At 48.8% G+C, this 18,978-nt stretch overlaps 1 protein-coding gene across 1 annotated transcript in view; it reads left to right on the top strand.

Moving 5' to 3' along the window:
• The window catches only part of SLC25A48 (solute carrier family 25 member 48), a 38,390-nt gene extending 20,729 nt beyond the window's left edge, over positions 1 to 17,661 (top strand). Inside the window, exons 5-8 of the mRNA XM_046667791.1 lie at positions 3,947 to 4,204; positions 6,556 to 6,689; positions 13,726 to 13,855; positions 17,023 to 17,661. Of these exons, the coding sequence (XP_046523747.1) occupies positions 3,947 to 4,204; positions 6,556 to 6,689; positions 13,726 to 13,848 (515 nt within the window). The 3' untranslated portion in view covers positions 13,849 to 13,855; positions 17,023 to 17,661. The remainder of the gene's footprint in view (positions 1 to 3,946; positions 4,205 to 6,555; positions 6,690 to 13,725; positions 13,856 to 17,022) is intronic.
• The last annotated feature ends 1,317 nt before the right edge of the window (positions 17,662 to 18,978 follow it).

Below are 18,978 nucleotides of genomic sequence, written 5' to 3'. Positions count from 1 at the left end.
TTCCACAAATTAAAATTGGTCCACTGCTAGATTACCAAGAGCTCGGATTCAGTGCTTTTCTAAGTCTAGCCACTGAGGCTCCCAGGCCACGCCTCCCAGGGCCACAACGTCCCCACAGAGCATCTCGTGGTCTGAGCAACTGATAGGAATTCCTACTATTTGCTTTGTGGTCCCATGTGAATTGTCCTTACCACTATTGCTAATGCAGATAGACCCGTACCAGCTATCGCCTAATGAAGGATTTGCTCCTCATTACGTCAGGAACATCCTTGATGTCACAGAGTTCTTTTACCATGAAAAGCAGGAGGGGGTAGGTAGGCTTGGAATCTCTGCTATGCGTAATCGGGCTGTGACCAAAACAGTTTGTTTCAAGTATAAGATGTCATTTTCTCAGGAGGCTGTAGTGACACAGGTGCATGGAATTGTCAAAACTCATCAACTGTGTGCTTATGAGCCACACCTTTTATTGAATGTGAATTATGCCTCAATTAAAAAACAAACTAATAAAAACAGGTATAGGAAGCCAGAGAAGGAGAAGACCAGAGGCTCTGAACGGTGATTGGTCTTCATGGGAAAAGAGGTGAGAATGAGGGGGCGGTCCAGCCAAGAATGCATCATGTCTATGTAATAACAAGGAAAATCAACAAACCCCAAGTGAGAAAAGTTCTCTTAATAAGAAGGGGGCAGTGTACTCTTAAAAAAATGTCGGTGTCATAAAAAACAAAGAGAGGCTGTGGAAATGCTCCAGAGTAAAGGAAGCAAAGGGGACGGGACAACTAAATGCAATCCTGCATTCCACTGGATCCTGTACTGGGGAGGGGGGATGCTCTACAGGGCATTATGGGTCAAACGACAATGTGAGTACAGACAGTACATTAAATAAAAGTATTGTCCACGTAGATGATGAAACTGATAACTGTGCTGTGGAATGTAAGACAATATCCCTGTTCTTCGGAAACACATCTTGAAGTATTTAGGGGTAAAGGGCCATTTTGTATGTAACTCACCCTGAAATGGTTCAGAAAATAAATTTATATATGTCTGTGTGAAAAAAAATGTATGTGTGTGCAAAAGAATTTCCTTATTGCTTACCTTGGGGGAAAAAAAAAAGAGAAAAAGTACAGGTTTGGGTCTGGTTTGGGTCTTGTTGACAAGGCCAGTTCAAGGTTTGGCAAGCATTCTTCCAACACTGGCACCTGCGTACAAGGAGGATTATATCAGATGCTGTTCTCCCGTTAGTGACTCCTGAGAGTCGCACCATGCCCATAGCTGATTCATGCAAACCTGGACTCCAGGTCAGGTCAATGTTACTTGGAGATGAACATGGCCCAGGCGGAGTTTATGCACTGGGACAATGGCATCTGATCAGTTTAATTGCACACACGTGTTTGAGCCAGAAGGGAGGTGGGGGAGGGAGAGAGAGAGCGCACAAACCATAAAACAAGCAAGGTAAAATGTTAACAATAGGTTAATCTGGGGGAAGTGTAGATAAGGATGTTCTTTGTACAGTTTTTCTCTTTTGCACCTTTTTGGCAAGTTTGAAATTATTTCCAAATAAAGGTTTGTTTTTAAACATTGGGGATGAGGAGGCTGGATATTGTTTTTCACAGTATCAGCTTGTGTCAAGAAGGTACTAGCCATCAGTTCAGATACATGTGTATTCCAGATGATAGCAGTTACCATGACAATTATATTGCTTTAGTGGTCATAAATGGCTCAGTCTCAAGCAATAAAAGCTAGATTGCTTATGTTACAAACCTGAGAGAATTTCCTTATTGCTCACTCTGGAAAGAAAAGGGGAAAAGTACGGGTTTTTTGTTGACAAGGCCAATTGGAGGTTGGTCACGTATTTTTTTGACATCTGTACCTCCAAACCAGCAGAATGTTATCAGGACATTCTCCTTCAATCAGTAACTTTTGAAAGCCATATCATACCCATCGATGATTCATGAAAACCTTGACTCCTGGGTCAGATCACTAGATATGAGCATGGCCCAGGCAGAGTTTATAGGTTGGGACAATTACATCTATTTTATCTAAGGCCACAATTTCCCAAGATGATCCCCATAGTATCATAGTGGATTTGGGAGAGGAAGGGATGTCCAGTGACCTCTCAGTGGACTATCAAAGACCACAGTGTCTGATGTTGCTCTGAGCTCAGAGGACCCTGTCCCCACAAAGTGGCCACCACCTCTGCTCGCTTCCTCTGGGATCCACATAGAAGTGAATGGGACTCAGCCTCCTGCCCCGTGTCCTAACGTGCATGGCAGTGATTACTCTCTTCCTCCAACACAAAAAGAAAATGTAAGATTAGTTTGCTCAAGCACACTTCCCAGGCCGCTAGAAACCACCCCCTCGACCTCAGCGGCTTCTGGGATGAGTGACAGGACAGGTTGTTCTTGACTTCCGAATCTCCAGTTTGGACTGTGGAGTCCTGAAGCTGAAGATTTTGTCCTAACCTTTCATCAGATAAAGATGGACCTATTTGGGGGACTTGGAAGTTCAGCTGTATAATGAAAGTGGTCTGCTTCTGCGCCAGCATGCGCAAGACCAAACTGAGGCACTGCCAATAGGGAATTAGACCCACGCAGAAAAATAGGTGTGCGGTTACAGGCAAGCTTCATTCTATTTCTTTCCTGGTCACGTCATGTTTGTTCTTCAAGAAGGGAAAGTTGAGAGTAAGAGGTGCTTTTTCTGAGCTAGGACTGGGAGGTCTCTCTGGCCAGGAGTCAAAGCTGTGCTAATGGGTCTGTGGTAGAGGAGGTGAGCAGCAGAGAGGGAGACGGGGGAGCCAGGTGGAAGGGATTATGTGGGGGAGAGAGAGTCACCGCTTGCTGGCTGCATACAACCCTAGAGGAAGCTACAGACATAACAACCCACGATCTGCTGGCAGAGACCTTGGAGGTCAGGCTAGGAGACAGCAGCCTTGTGCCCCTGGACTTTGAGGGACCGATGGCACCAGTGCTGCCTGCAGCTGTTTCAGGGCACAGCCTGGCCAGGGCTGGAGGGAGTCAGTGAGAACATATGCAGCCCTCCAGCCAGTGTGTCCTGCTCCCAACTCATGCCAGTCACCTCATCTTCCTACTAATCTCTTGATAACTTCTTGCACCTCCATTGTCCCTAGCACCGTACTGAGAACTTTATAGTATTACTTCATTCATCCTCACAACAGCTTGTTCTCCTTTTTATTAATAAAAGATTTTTCCAGCTTTATTGAGATATAATTGACATACAACACTGTGTAAATTTAAGATGTACAACTTGATGATTTGATGTACATGTCTATTGTGAAATGATTACCGCGATAGATGGATTAACACATCCAGCACCTCACAGTTACCACGTTGTGTGTGTGTGGTGAGAACTTTTAAGATCTATTCTTTTAGCAACTCGCAAGTGTAGAGTACAGTGTTGGCCTCTTTCTAAAGATAAGGAAACAAAAGCTGAAGAAGATGGCCCAGCAATGTCGAAAGTTTCGTAAGTGGTGGAGCCAGGATTTGGAACTAGGACAGTCTGGGTCTAAAGCTCATATACTTTTTTTTTACCACACCGTGCACAACTAGACACCCACACACACATAGTGTGTTGGATTTTCTAGCCTTTGTATCAAGAAAGACCTTGGTATGGCCTGTCATACTTGACCGTAGGCTGTCTACAGTCATATCTGCTTAGAAAGACATGGTGACGGTTGACCAGAAACCTCCGGGCATTCTAAGACAGCTGATACTTTATCACCTGGCTGGGATTGTCTCCAATCTGGCTGCACTGTTGGCAGGGGCTCCCTGTTGGGACATCAGAATGGTTTGAGCTGCCAAGAAGGTCAGAAGGTTTGGTAAAAACTGATGGGCCGCGTGAGTGGGACCTGTCAATGGACCAGGCTGGCTCCAGTGCCAGAGAATGGCTAGTCTCTTGCCCCCGACTCATCTTCCCGCTGCTGTCTTTGCAGGCAACCTCAGTCTGAAGCCCAGGGCGGTGGCTCTTGGAGAGCAGCCAGCCTACCAAGGGCCTGTGCATTGCATCACAACCATCGTGCGGACTGAGGGCCTGGCGGGGCTGTACCGGGGCGCCAGTGCCATGCTGCTGAGGGACGTCCCAGGCTATTGCCTCTACTTCATCCCCTATGTGTTGCTGAGTGAATGGATCACCCCTGAGGCCTGTGCAGCCCCCAGCCCCTGTGCTGTGTGGCTGGCAGGGGGCATGGCAGGTAAGGCAGCAGCCCTGATCCTGTCCCTGTGCCGGCCACTGCAGTGGAACGGCTGAGGAGCCCACCTTTCCCTTCTCAGCCCCGAGGAAGAGCAGGTTCATCCAGCCACTCTTCCAACAGTTCTCTGTTCAGTACCTACCGTGTGACTCAGCCAGGCAGAGGAAGGGCTAGGAATGGGGGATGGCCCCCTCGTCCTCCCCTCCCCTTCCCTCTGCACCTGTGGAGATGGGCTCATCCGACTTTCAGTCAGAGATAGAGTCTGAGCATTTACTCCATCAGGCATTACTAAGTTTTGAAAAGGAAATCTGTTATCATGGTTCACTTTTTTGGAATATCAGCACCCTGCAAACCTTTCTAATGTGAAGATTTCATTAGTTCCATAAGGTAGGAAGCAGTCTCTCCATTTTTCCCATGAGAAAACTCAGGTTCAGAGAGATTAAGTAACCAACTCAGTTCACACAGCTAGTGTAGACCATATAGCAGGGATTCCACCATCAGAAAGATCCAAGTTCAAATCCACACTTAGCATTTTGTGACCATGAACCAGTTACTTAAGCTCCTTACTCAGAACCCTGTACCACATCCCTATTTCATTTAGCATAAAAGTCAACGTCCTTGCCATGGTTTTAAAGGCCCTCTATGATCCGGGCACCTCTTACCCCTCTGCCCTCATTTTCTGCTCCCGTCCCCTTATTTGCTCTGCTCTAGCCACACTGGTCTCTTTGCTGCATCTTGACCATGCCTGGCTCTCTCCCACCACAGAACCTTTGTGCTTGCTATTCTGTTGCTTGGATTAGCAGTCTGTAAGTCGCTGGGGACTTTGACAGAACTGATTTTGATGGAGCGAAGGGTGTGAAAACTTGATTGAAGGGGGATCAAGAGAGAATGGGATGAGGGAAATTAGAGAACCCGAGTATACCCCTCACATCTGGGGGATTTGGGCTGTAATGGGGAAGAAGGAAATGCAGCCATAGCCACAGGGGGACGTGGAAGTCACGGGAGGATTGCTTGTTAAGAAGGCTAGTAACATGACGTGTTTGATGCTGATGGCAAAGATCCTCTGGAGGGAAGAAAATTGTCCTTCCTCACCTTCCTCCTCCTCATCATAATTAGCTATGCTCGAAACTCAGCAAACACATTACAAAGCCCACATCTTAGCCACCAAACACCAGTGTTCTCCTTCCGCCCCCTCATGTCTGAGGCGTAGCCCCCGCCGGCTCCCAGTAAGTGCTCACTGAGTACGTGTTGGCTGAGAGGACAAACAGGGCCCTGTCTGCTCTCGTTTCTGGTGAGAGCGGGTGTGAGCGGCCTGGCAGGCAAGCCTCATTTTGTAATATTCTCGCCCACGGGCTGAGGGACAGGGGAGGGTGCCAGGCAGCAGCTGGACCACTTCCAGGGAGAGTGGCCCATTATCCTGGCAGGAGGGAGGAGAGGACCAGAGGGTTCCAGAGGGCCAAGGGTGGGAGGCCACGGGGGCTGGAGACCAGGATGGGCAGAGGGCCTGGGGCAAGCTCAGGCCTCTTTGGGGAGCTTCTAGGCAGCAATTGCAAAACCTCGAAAACCAGCTGACTTGGACTTTGGCATCAGTTTGTTTTTCTCTCCCATCCAAGACTGTGTCAATTTTTGTGTTTATTCAGTAACCCGACATTGTTTTCCTAGTCCTTTAAAGTCACAAAGGGGCCCAAACCAGGGTCCCTGAGCTTATTCAATGAAGCTGACCCAGCGGCACATCATCCCAAGGCTTCGATTCCACATATCTGGAAAAGATAAGAGATTTGTCAAGACCGGCCCCTGCTCTTCTTTGCACTCTCTAGGCTGGCCCTGCCTTGGCAAGCAGCGTATCTGCAGGTGTTTGTTTAGCTTTTTCGTGTTCAGAGCAAATCCTGCTCCTGGGAGCTGCAATCCTTCAGCCTCAGGCCTCGCTCTGGGTTCTCTCTTATGGTGCCCGGAAAGTGCTGCAGTGTGCTGGTGGGCCCTGTTCCTGATCTCCAATAAAAGCTGCTGATAAAGGCTTCTGCTTACAAAGCCCTGGCTGTGGCCCTGGCCCTGTGTTAAATGCTTCACATGCATCAGTTTATTTGCCCTCACAGCAACCCCATGACGATAGGTCCTGCCGCCCCGTTTTACAGATGACAAACCCAAGGCCTACAGGAAGGGGGAGATGTCTGCAAAGTCCCACAGCGGGTGGCAAAGGAGGATCAGAAGCAGCCGTCACAGGTCCTGACCCGGAGCTCTTTCCACTTCCACCAGCACCTTATTAAGCCTCTGAATGGCAAAAGTCTGCAGGGAGCTGGGCCCCTCCAGACCCCACCCAGCCAGCCCCTGACACCTGTTTGTCTCTCTCTTTACAGGAGCAATTTCTTGGGGGACAGCGACTCCTATGGATGTTGTAAAAAGTCGACTCCAAGCTGACGGGGTTTATTTAAACAAATACAAAGGTGTCCTGGACTGTATCGCCCAGAGTTACCAGAAGGAAGGTCTTAAAGTAAGCCCCACAGCAGTCACGCGGGGTCAGTGTCAGTCCCTGGAAGGTGGGTCAGACATTTTGGGGTATGTGAGATTGTAGAGAAGGGAATCAGGAAACCAAGGTGCTGGTGGTTACCATTTATCAAGCATGACGAGAGGGCCTTGTCCCTTCTCATCCTTGCCCTGGACTGGTGGAGGAGGTGGGTGTGCGCCCCACCTGACAGAGCTTCAGAGAGGATTGGTAACCCACCCGAGGTCACACAGCTGGTGCGTGACAGAGCTGGGACCTGGACCCACATCTATGTGTCACCAAAGCGTGCCTTCTCATCCAGATAGGCTAGAGGTCCTTCCTCACTCACGGCTCGTGCCTCACCCTCACCCCTCCTCCAAATAGTAGGTGCCAGAACCACATCAGTCATCACATCTCACAAGTCCACCTACCTTCTACTCTCCCACCCTACGCGAGTCCAGACTATCACTCCTGGTCTCAGCAACTGAGACAGCCTCCACCCTGGCCTTGTCCTCTTCTCTTCTTTTCTCCTCCATGCACCTGAAGGGCTTGTTCTTAATCCAAGCCCCTTCCTGCCTCTAAACTGTCTGAGAGTGAAGACTAGATTTCCACCTCTGGCGTCCAAGGTTATAGACGAATTTATCCCTGTCTATCTTGCCTCCCAGGACACCCCCTAGCACCCTCCAGAGAAACCATCATGCTTGCTCTTCCTCGAATGGGACCCTGGCTTTCTTGGCATGCCTCTTAGAATCAGCAGACTTGAGTTGAAAGCCAGGCCTGGCTACTTATGAGCTGGGAGAATCCAGGCAAGTTGCTTCAACTCTCTGGGCCTCGATTTCTCCAAGGATAATCATCCCTACCATGAACGACACAGGTATCTGTAGGTTAAGTTAAATTTGTTGTATAAAAAGTGCTTGGCTTAGTGCATCACACATAGAGAACATTTAGCAAGAGTTTGCCATTTGCCATCAGCACTGGTATTAGTATGAGTAGTTTTATTAGTATTAATGTTACTGCTGAGCTCTGGGCCTTTTCTCACATGGCTGACTCATCCCAAGCCCTCCAATCTTTGTGAACTGCCCACTCCAGTGCGTCCAAACTTGTATTTTTTGCTCCAGTGGAGTGCTGGAACTTTTCCTCTGGAAGCTTGGACTTCCATAAAGGCTGTCTCATCTGTGGGTGAGTGCCCAGGTCAGCATTCTGCAGGTGCTTCTGGACCGTGGTCAGGAGAGGCTGGAGCCAGTTCACAGGCCAATACTGATTACCATATTGGCAGGATCCACCACCAATACTGAGTCTGTCTGCCTGTTACCCAATGCACAGGTGGGAGAGAATCCACTTGGGTCCCTTAGTATGTGGTGCTGGATCCCACAACTCCTATAGAGGAACTTTTGTCCGTGGATGGATGCCAAATTTTTGTTGTTGAGGTGGAGACAAAATGAGGGGTGTCTTGTGCTGCCATGATGCTGACGTCATTCTCCCCATGTATTTACCTTTATTTAGATCTTTATTCTTCATACAGCTTCAAGTTATTGTCTAGTGTCATCTCATTTCACACTGCAGGACTCCCTGGAGCCTTTCTTGCAGGGAAAGTCTAGAGGTAATGAACTCCCTCAGCTTTTGTTTATCTGGGACTGTCTTGATTTCTCCCTCATTCTTGAAGGATAGTTTCGCTGGATATAGGATTCTTGGTTGATAGTTGTTTCGTGTAGCACTTTGAATATATTGGCTCATTGCCTTCTGGCCTCTAAAGTTTTTGATGAGTAATCTGCTGATAATCTTATTGAGTATCTTTTATATGTAGTGAGTTGCTTCTCTCTTGCTGCTTTCAAGATTCTCTCTGTCTTTGTCTTTCAGAAGTTTATTATAACGTGTCTTGGTGTGGGTCTCTTTGATTCATCTTACTGGGAGTTTGTCAAGCTTATTTTATATTTATATTTATGTCTTTCATCAAATTTGGGAAGTTTTCAGCCATTATGGCTTCAAATATTCTCTCTGCCCCTTTCTTCTCCTTATGAGACTCCCAAAATGTGTGTTGGTCAACTTGATAGTTTCCTGCAGGTCCCTTGGATTCTGTTTACTTTGCTTCAATCCTTTTTCTTTCTGTTCCTCAGACTCAATAATTTCCATTGTGCTATCTTCAGGTTTGTTGATTCTTTCTTCTGCCTGCTCAAACATGCCTTTGAATCCTTCTAGGGAATTTTTTTCATTTCATTTATTGTACTTTTCAGCTCTGGAATTTGTTTAATTTCTTTCTGGGTTTTATATTTCTTTATTGATAGTTCCATTTTGTTCACATATCATTTCCTTGACTCTCTCCACCTCTTCCTTTAGTTCAAGCATCTTTAAGATGGTTTTAAAGTCTTTGTCAAGTAGATTCGCTATTCGCTATCTTTTTCAGGGACAGTTTCTATTACTTATTTTTTCTTTGAATGGACCATACTTCCCTGTTTGTTTGCATGCTTTGTGGTTTTTGGTTGAAAACTAGACATTTGAATCTAATAATGTGGTGACTCTGGAAATCAGATTCTCTCCTTTTCCCAGGGTTTAGTGTTTTTTGTTATTGTTTTTATTTATTTATTTTTTAATTGTTGTAGGCTGTCTCTGTGCCAAGGATCAGCCTGAGGGGTAAACTTAGGTCTTCTCAGGTCTTTTCTAAGGCTACACCTTTCTCTGAGCATTCATGGTCACTTTCTAGTTTTCCCCAAACGTCTAGTTGCTTTTGAACGTTCTGGTCTTTAATGTCTGACTCCCAAAAGGGGAAAAAGAGAAAAATTAATGGTGGGGAGGGGGAATCAGCCCTTTAAATCCCCTGTAAGTTACTTCAGCCAGAGGCAGAGGGGCTTGGATCAATGTGGGGAGAAGAAACAACATTGGCCACCCTCCTCTTTGCACCTCTGTGATCAGAAGCAGCGATCAGTGATCAGAATACAGATCTCCAGTATTTGGAGGAGAGTCGTTATTGCCTACCCTGGCTCCCATCAGCTCTGTGCAGGCTGCTCCAGGAACACGTGCATGGCTGCCTGCCATAGGGCTTGGAGTGGGGAATGGGTAGCTACTACTGTGCTAAGAGCAGAAATTGACTGAAATTAATCACAATTTACTGTCCAAACTTTCCCCTGGAAGTTGCAAGCCTTCAATAAACTCCAGAATTCCAAAATAGTTACATCAAACAGACTCCGCCAGTGCAATTGTGTAGGTGGGGAGAGAGATTCCTGGTGCTTCCTACTCTGCCATCTTCCCAGAATCCTCACCTTGGTTGTCTTTTGTAGTTTTTTTCTTTAGCAGAAGCAGAATTTGTGATTCAACCAATAAATACAGAGGGACACATAAGAGAGATTCAAATAGAATGCTCTGTTTTTATTTGAATATTTTCGTCTGTTTCCCAAAATATTAATGTGTCCTAATTCTAAAAAGTCTGTAGGGGCCAAATATATCACTGACACTATTTTCTCCAAAAATTATTGTCCTCTTTAAAAAACAAAGTCCTTGAATGCAACTGAGGCCAGATAATCAATATCTTAATCTTGATATCATTTGGTCCGTAGTTTATATTTAGAGACAGGTTTTAAGTAGAGGTAGCAATATTCAGCTTGATTAGCCACTGCATTGACTGAGATTTTTTATTAGTTCATTGAAAAAAATCAATGATATATGAACATAGGAATCTTCAAAATGTGTAATAGGATAAACTGTTTAAATGTCCCTCCTGTGTCCCCAGTCTGCTCTCAAAGACAATTGCTGTTATGAGCTTCTTATGGTATGTTCCAAAAATATTCATAGCCTGTGCAGGCATATACATGTGGGTATATTTATATATGTTTGCATAAATAGTAACATGAAAAACGGTCTCACACAGTCCTGGAAAGTTGGGTGGTCTCACAGAGTCCCAGAAGCAGCAGGAGGAACGCCTTTTCCCAGGGCCAAGGGATGGCTCCAGTCCCAGCTGGCTTGCGCACTGGCTCTATGGCATGCCCTTCCCAAACCTTTTTACTCAGCTCACTGAGGCAGCGTACAAAGCCCTGAGCCCACCTGTTCCCACTTTCCTATGGAAGAAGAACTTGGTGATAATAAAGAATTGGAAAGGAGTGAAATGATGATGGTGCCCAATTTCCATAGCCCTTTTGTAAGTCCCTTAATGATTACCAATCAAGCAGCCTTTATGATAGCAGGAATTAAAGTCCGTGGACTTCAGGGGCAATCCCAAGTCAGAAGAGAAGAAAGGCCTGGAAGTTTGGGATCCATTCTCTGTCTGCTGTGAGGATCGTCTTGGGCCACATGGGCCCTGGCTCATGCTTGGAGAGTTATCATCTGAAATAAGGGGCTGGAGGAGTGCCTTCGTGTCCTTTAGCCCCTCAGAGGTGGCTGTTGCAAAGGGGTTTGGGATGAGACTGGGTGACTCGAAGGAGAGTGGAGAGGAACATGTGTAGGTGGACAGGCTTCTTGAGGCATCAGGGTCAGTTGCTCTTTGGTTCTGCCGCTTGGAGGGTCTGGAGCCCTCCATCTGCTCCAGGAATCCTCCACTGCCGCAGCCGTCACCAGGACTCTTTCAGCTCAGAGATGGTTCCTTTTTCACATCAGGGAGTGTGTTTGTTCATTCATTCATTCACTCATCCATTGACTCATTCAATAAGCTGTACAGAGGGTCCTTTGGCCCAAGCACAGTGCAGGTGCAGTGGATTCAGAGGTGAACCGCGCACACAGCCATGCTCTCACCACCCTGACCAGGATCATTACTGGGCAGACAGACAGTTACGGTGATTGGAAGACGATATGAGAAGCGCTGTGATGGCAGAGATACCGAGTCCACAGAAGGCAATGGGCCACAATTCATCTCGAGGTCCCATGGGAGGACTGCCAGAGGGTGCAGCCAGGTCTAGGAAGCACTCCAGCAAAGGGGCCCAGAAGAGGCCCAGGTAGGGGAGAGAGCTGGCCCCTTAGAGGAATGATAGGCCATTAGCCTGCCCAGAGTGTCAGTGTCAGAGCCTGCCCAGAGTGTCAGTGTCAGAGCCTCCCCAGAGAAAGTGTTCGTCCAGAGCATATGGGTTTGGGCAGGCCAGGGAAGGGTGTGGACTTGACCTGGGCAGTGGAGAGCCATGGAGGCTTCCTGAGAAAAGACTCAGTCTGGTGGTTTGGTGTTCTGAATGTTCGGAGTAAAAGCTGGCAGGTCTGCGCGTTGCCATCTCGGGGCCTCACAGCAGAGTCGACCACAGCTGCTGCAGGGAGGTCACAGCTGTCTGTCTGAAGTGTCCCCCGGCTTCTGCAGGGCCCAGCACTGTGGGAGAGGAGGTTCACATTCCAGGCTCGGTCCTGCCTGGCTCGCCTCGCTTTGCAGAGCCAAGCCCAGGTCCACAGGGGAGCCTCTGTGGGCACCCAGCATGGAATTTTCCCCTCAGAGCCTGACCCAGTTCCTTGACATTATTCAGTCACTCTGGGTGAGCCTGTGGAATTCCAGAAAGGTTAGACATTATGGAGGTGTGCAGTTGTTACCAGGATCCACCTGCCCCCTGCCTGGATCATTCCAGAATCTGGCTGAGCCACTCACTCGCCTCTGGGGATCCTGGTCTGTCAGCTCCCTTCCCTGGGGCCAAGGTTTCCCCTCAAGTCCACCAAGGCCCTTGTCGCCCCTTCCTGACCAAGCTGCATCTCCCAGGCTCCATGGCGTGCCAAGGTTCAGGTTCCTCTCCTGAAGGAAGGTCACCTGACATCCTGGCCAATGACAGTGGCCTGCACCTACCCTTGCACCACAGTGCCCAACAACCAAGGAAATTGGGGAAGTGCAAAGGGCTGGATTTCCACTTTCATAAAATTACAGTGTCAGTTCTATTTCGTAAATGTAGTAAATTACATGAGAGTCAGAGAACATGTGTACATCTCTTGCCTGACAGTTCTCAGGTCTTTTATGCTTGGGTAGGCATCCGCCTTTAGATGTATCTCTTCCCAGAGAAGACATTTAAGGACAGCTCACCAAAGCCCTTATCTGTTCTGTCATGTTCTAGGTTACATTGTAACTATTCCTGAATGGGGCTAATCTCCCCTAGTAGTTTATAAACTTCCCAAGGGCTCGAGCCACATCACATTGATCAGTGTCTGCCCAGCACCCAGAGGGAAGTTTCGGGGAGGAAGGGAAGCGTCTTATCCTATTCCCTAGGGATGGAAGGCAAATGCAGTCTTCTTGTATGAAGGGCTGAGTTTAGTAGCTCATCAACATAGGCTGCTACTCCTCAGCACTCGCACTAATGATGGAGGCTGAGTGCCACTCTATAGAAAGCGCTGACGGTGGATGATAAGGATGCTGATGTGATATCAACAGTTAATGAGTGCTTACTGCATGGCAGGCACTGTGTCAGTGCTTTAAAAGCATCATCTTATTTCTTCCCTCAACAACCATAGCAGGTCACTGGTATTATTACCCCCATTTTACTGTTGGGGAGATGAGTTCCAGAGACTTTGCCACTTGCTCAAGAAACACAGCTACTAAATGGCAAAGCTGTGCCTCAACTCCATGTCTGCAGTCTTAAGCATGACCTGAGTTCCCCCTGACTCTGCCCCTTTGGGGACATGCTGTGAAGCATCTGTCATAGGGGTTGGTCATGGCTGGGTGCCCTGTTCCCCCCCCCCCCCCACCACTACAAACTGAGTGGAGTGCAGAGCTCTGATTTCAAGCTTCTTGAGAATTGTGCATGTGTGTGTATGTGTATGCGTGTGCCTGCGGGTATGCGTATGTGTGTGTTCATGAGAGAACAGGAGTTAAGCAAGTGTACATGGGTATTCATAGGACTCGACAGTTTGCCCATAGTGTTTAGTGCCTATGTACTGGGGCCTGGGAGGAAAAGCATCATCAGACGTGACATGGGTCAGGTCAGGCACCTGGCTGGGGCATCCCGGGTGGTCTCTGTCTGCATGGGTCCTTGGAGCTCTGTGTGGTCCAGCCTGGGAGGGGGGCCTGAGTGGGCAGCACCACTAGCCCTTTCTCTGCCCCTCAGTGGTGGCCCTGCAGGAGGTTCAGGGCAGTCCCCCGTGATAACACTACCTCCTGCCAAAGGTGTTTTTCAGAGGCATCACCGTGAACGCTGTGCGGGGCTTCCCCATGAGCGCGGCCATGTTCCTTGGGTACGAGCTCTCGCTGCAGGCAATCCGCGGGGACCACGTGGTGACCGGCCCCTGAGCACCAGGTCAGTGGGCTTCCTTCCCAGCCAGTTGTACTTTCCAGAGCTTGAAACTCTTCTCTGCCATGAAAATGTTGTAGGCTTCTGAAACGTCCTTCTGTCATTTGTTTCCTATTTAATCTGGGTTAAGTCTGGAGCTGGTATTGCCACCCTTCTAATCATCAAAAAGCTCTTCCGAAATGGCCACTTATGACTGAAGGAGAGCTCGGTGCTCATTAACTGAAGTCGGCACACAGACCTGTTTATAGTGAGCTGCCCTGTCATTTCCCATCCAGCAGCTTCCACAGCCCTTGGAGAGAAGTGAGTTTAGCTTCACTGTACAAATTCAGTATCCCGGGCTCAGGAGTGAGGACTCAGCCCAGGGTACCCATGCCTGTCATGTGGGCACCATCTCCCTACCTCCCTGCTGAACTCAGAGCCTGAGTCTGAGAGCCACCAACAGGCTCCCAAAGCCCTAGAGGATAGCCTCTGCCCCATTCCTGCCTCCCGTGTCCCCTCCTTTTCCCATTGCAGAAAGATCACAGCAGCCTGAGGGATCTAAAAACAGAAGGCTGAGCAAGTGACTCCCTTGCTCAGATGCCCTCAATGGCTCCCCATTGCCCTCTAGGGAAAGCATCAATCCTTAACAGCTTCATCCTCACCACCAGCCTAAACATACCATCCTCACTCTCATCGCTGGGTCTTTTCACATGCTGTCCCAGCCTGACATCTCTTTCTCACACCTCCCCCCCACCGCCATCCTTGGCTTCATCAACTCCTCTTTCTCATCTAGGCCTGGATCTAAAAGTCTCCTCCTCCAGGTAGCCTGCCCTGATGCCTCAGCTGGGAGGAGTTGCACCTGCTGTTGGCTCCCTCCCACAGCCCCTGCTCAGCCCCTACCACACCCCCTGCATCAGAACTGCCTGATGACTCTCCTCACTCCCCAGCCAGCGTGCAAATTGCAGAAGAGCTGTGACTATTTTTTACCTCTGTATTGCAGTGCCTCGCACAGAGCCTGGCACACAAATGACCACTCAGAAACATCACTGAGTGAATGGATGATCGACCTGAAAAACCCCTCCATTCCTCCTCTTCTTTTCCTCCTTTCTTTCTCCTTTTCTGGCCCCAAACTAGTTACCCACAGAACTCAGAGGACAAAGTGAGGTGAGTCACTGAATTTTCTAGTCTATTAAAGAAACCATTGGCCTCGGCCTTGGTGACTGCAAATTCTCCCAGGAAGGGTGGTCTTGGGCAGGAAGGTCTAGCAGACACCCCTGCTGCCTCCCCTGGGGCAGCAGAGCCCCCACTGCTAGGATGCTTGCATGTGGCCAGACCCCAGGCCAAGGAGGGCGTGCTGGATCAGGCTGACTGGAGAGAGCCCAGGACAGGCCCCAGACACTGGCTTTAAGTAAAATGCTTTAAGCTTTTTAGTAAGGCACCCACATTCACTGCTTTCCTGGCTTCTTGCCCTCTCTTATAAAAGGAAGAGGGTAGCAATGCATTCTGCATAATTAAACACCCTGGGTGAAGAGTCACTGCATTGGGGGCACATCCAGGGCAGGGAAGAGAAGTTGTCTCATTCTTTAAGCCGCACTCAGATAGTGGCCACTCCCCACTTCGAGCAGAGGAAAGTGACTTTAAAAAAAAAATACTATAATCAAATCAATGCATTTTTATTGTAGAAAAAGTAAGAAATACAAATAAACAGAAAGAACAAAATAAAAGTGCTTGTAATCCCAATTCCTTGTTATTATTCTTCCACGTGTTTTTTATGTGTATCCCCGAAATGAGATCCTACTTTACATAGTTTTATAATCCACTCTTCCTATTCAATAGTTCAGGATCATTTTCCCATGTCATTAATCTTTAGCTACAAGGTGGTTTTATTGCCAAGACCTGGCACATCCCACAGTGGCTGGACGCTTGCCTGAGCTGTCACACCCGGCCACTTGTGACCACCCTGGTGATTGGCTACCTCAGGAGGAAGGAAGAACTTTCTAGCAAGCCAAATCCTGATTGTCCTGGATTTGGCTTTTCAGAGCAGTGACCACCCCAGTTGGAAGCTCTTCTTTCTGAAAGTACAAGGGACGCAGATGTCTGTCTGCCTGTCCTCTGCTGGACATGGGGGGAGGCTGGTACCTCCCAGCTGGGAGGAGGGGTGGTTCCCAGAGACTTTTCTGGAGCCTCATCTTGAACAAGCTTCACTCAAGGCATTCAGCTTCCTGCTCTAACCCAAGAACACTAAGGCGCTTGAACAAGTCCTGGATTTGAATTTACCAAGCAGCTCTGAGGCCTTGGGCAGGTCCTGCTCTAGGCAGCATAACACCCACCCTTTGAAGTCATGGAAACCAATGCCTGCCTCCTAGTCTAGACTGAAGACAGAGTGAGATGGTGTCTACTGGAGAACTGGGGAGCCACACAGTTCCTAGGGAGTGATGGGATGGTGACTGTCCCGAGGCCCGGGCGCAGGTGGTGGGAATGGCACGGAATTGTTCCCAGGTGCCTGCAGGGGCTAGAGTGCAACTCCAAGCAGCTCCAGCCTCCTTCCAACAACCAGATACAGCGCTCTCCCCTGGCTCCCACGAGGTCCTGCAAAGGAAGAAAACTCTCTTTCATCCATCCACTCAGTTATCTATCTCCCAGGTTACACATCCGAGTGACCCAAGGACCATCCGAAAGCAGCGAACAGCGCATGAGGTGGTTGTTTTGTGATGTGGTTACCTTTACCTGTCCACAAGGAGAAACCAGAATCAGACCCTACGCGCAAGATGCCCTGTGGCGGTAGAAGTGGGGTCCCAACCACTGGTCAGTGGTCAGCTCTTAGGCTTGTCTGAGGCCCGTGAATTCCACTGCACCCTCCCTACCTGCTTACCAGGATTCCCTGCCCCCAGAACCTTCCGGGAATAAGGCTGGTCTGCTCTCTGCCATGACATTCAAACCTCACCGGCCTACTTTGAACTTCAGGAAAATTCCTTTTCAGGAAAGAAGATACATTCTTCCTATAATACCTTTTTTGAACATTTCCAAATAACCCCAGACAACCTCATAGTCTTTCGCCAGTCCGTCCTCATAGCGATGCTTTGCCAATTGTTGCTTCACAAAAATGTTCTCCAAATGGGTTATTTGACCCCCAGATCTTGCTGACTGATAACGCTGGTGAGATGAAAGTCTTACCCTTCCTCCTTTTTCCCCAGGGCCATTGTCACCTGACCAGGGCTGGTGCCACCTGACCAGGGCTCATGCTGCTGCACGTTGCTGCAGACAGTGGCATCTCCAGAACCCGCAGCAGCAAATTTACTGAAAAGCAAGAAGGCCTCCCGCCACGCGGCTCCATGTCAGGTGGGCCCTCACCGTCCGCACTGACCTTGGAACCCGTTCTTTCCCAACTGCGAGCACTTTGTTCCTCGCCACCGGCTGGGGTCGGCGAGCTGCTGCCTCAGAAGGACCATCGATCGGTCACTGTCTGTTTCAGATCCACTCTGGCGCCTGGTGGAAAGCAGGGCAAAACAGACCCTGCCCCCATGGCTGCTGTCAACTCCTGGGAATTCACGGAAGACCTGGCGTTGTCCCTATGTTTCCAAATAAAAGCTCTGAAAACCTCTCCAGATGGCTTCTGTGTCAGCTGCTTCTGCCTGTCCTCCAAGAGGCTAGCCACCCTCCTTCTTCCCTCTGTTTAGACCCTTGTAGACATGGCCAGCCCAGAGAGGAGTCCACTCCATGCAAGTGAGGCGAGGAACTAAGGCCAGCAGCCTCACATCTTTTTTCCCAGCTGCTTAAGTCAGGCAGGGAGGGCGCAGTGCTTGAAAGGTCTCCGGAGGGAGAGGGAGCCTGTGGGAGCTCTCCCACCCTGAGCACCGGGCACAGGCTGATGAGGGGCAGCACTGAGAGCGGGTGGGGTGGGTGTTCTCTGAGCCTTATTTTCACGTGGAGAACAAAACAAAACAAAATAAAATGCTTTTTCCACAGTCTGGTTTCCAGGATGATTTCATTATTCTAAATTTTATTTCTCAGGCCGGCCCAGTGGAGTAGTGTTTAAGTTTGCATGCTCCACTTGGGTGGCCTAGGGTTTGCAGGTTCAGATCCCAGGCACAGACCTACCACTGCTCATGAACCCATGCTGTGGTAGCATCCCACATAAAATAGAGGAAGATTGGCACAGATGTTAGCTCAGCGACAGTCTTCCTCACCAAAAAAAAAAAGAAAGAAAGAAAGAAAGAAAGAATAAAGAAAAATTATTTCTCACTAGAACCATGTGGGGAGGCCGTTGCTCTTTTGCTGTTCTGTGGCCTGTGTCCATGACATCACTCCCACTTCGGTGCCTACACCAGGCATCCCTGAGCAGTCAGAGCTCTTTCCTGATGAGCCAAATGCAGCTTCAGCATCCTTCTCAGCACAGTGTCCTGGGCAACCAGCACCGGCAGGTCAGAATTCGCATACAGATGAATCTATTTGCCATTCCTGCCTTAAATCCAGGTGGTGAAAATATCCTAGATTCCTCTTCTTTCTCCTGGAAAGGGTCTTCCTTGATTTCTCCACTCCCTCCCACTCCCTTGTTGATTTGGGGCATGTCTCTGAAAATCCCCTGCCCTAACAGACCCAACACCAAGGCAAAGAAAGCAATGCTCTAGCACAAAGAAGTCGAAAGCATTCGGTCTCATCAGTTTATCCTGTTCCTGTATCAAAGGGCTCCCTCCTTGAATTAGAACCCTCAGCGTGCCCTTCTTGCTTTCTCCTTCAGGGCCCCTGGCACTGTGGGGGCCCCAGGGCACCTCCACAGGTTGCAGTCTGAACTCTCCATCCCTCCAGCCATGGGGCGTTCATTCATTCCTTCAGACATCACATATTTTTGAGCATTTATTTAGTACAGACACTGTCCTTGGTGTTGGCGACAGGCTCGAGGAGCTCCTAGAGACGGTTCTATTGACAGGAGAGATGGGTCTGCACGTCCACCCCAGCATCACTGGGCCTGGGTAGGGCCTGTGGATGCTGGTGAAGAGATGTCCACTAACATCTGGTCTACTCCTGGACGAACTCGAGGTCTTTTCTATATCATGTCTCAGAGCATGTTTCTTAAGTCCACTTCAACTAGACAATGTCCTGGGGCTGGTCCTGGTGGCCCAGTTTGTTTGGAAATAGTGTTGTATTCACAA

The sequence above is a fragment of the Equus quagga genome, chromosome 7, assembly GCF_021613505.1.
Source record: "Equus quagga isolate Etosha38 chromosome 7, UCLA_HA_Equagga_1.0, whole genome shotgun sequence".
In the NCBI taxonomy this organism is placed as follows: Eukaryota; Metazoa; Chordata; class Mammalia; order Perissodactyla; family Equidae; genus Equus; species Equus quagga.
This window is presented reverse-complemented; position numbering and strand designations above follow the sequence as displayed.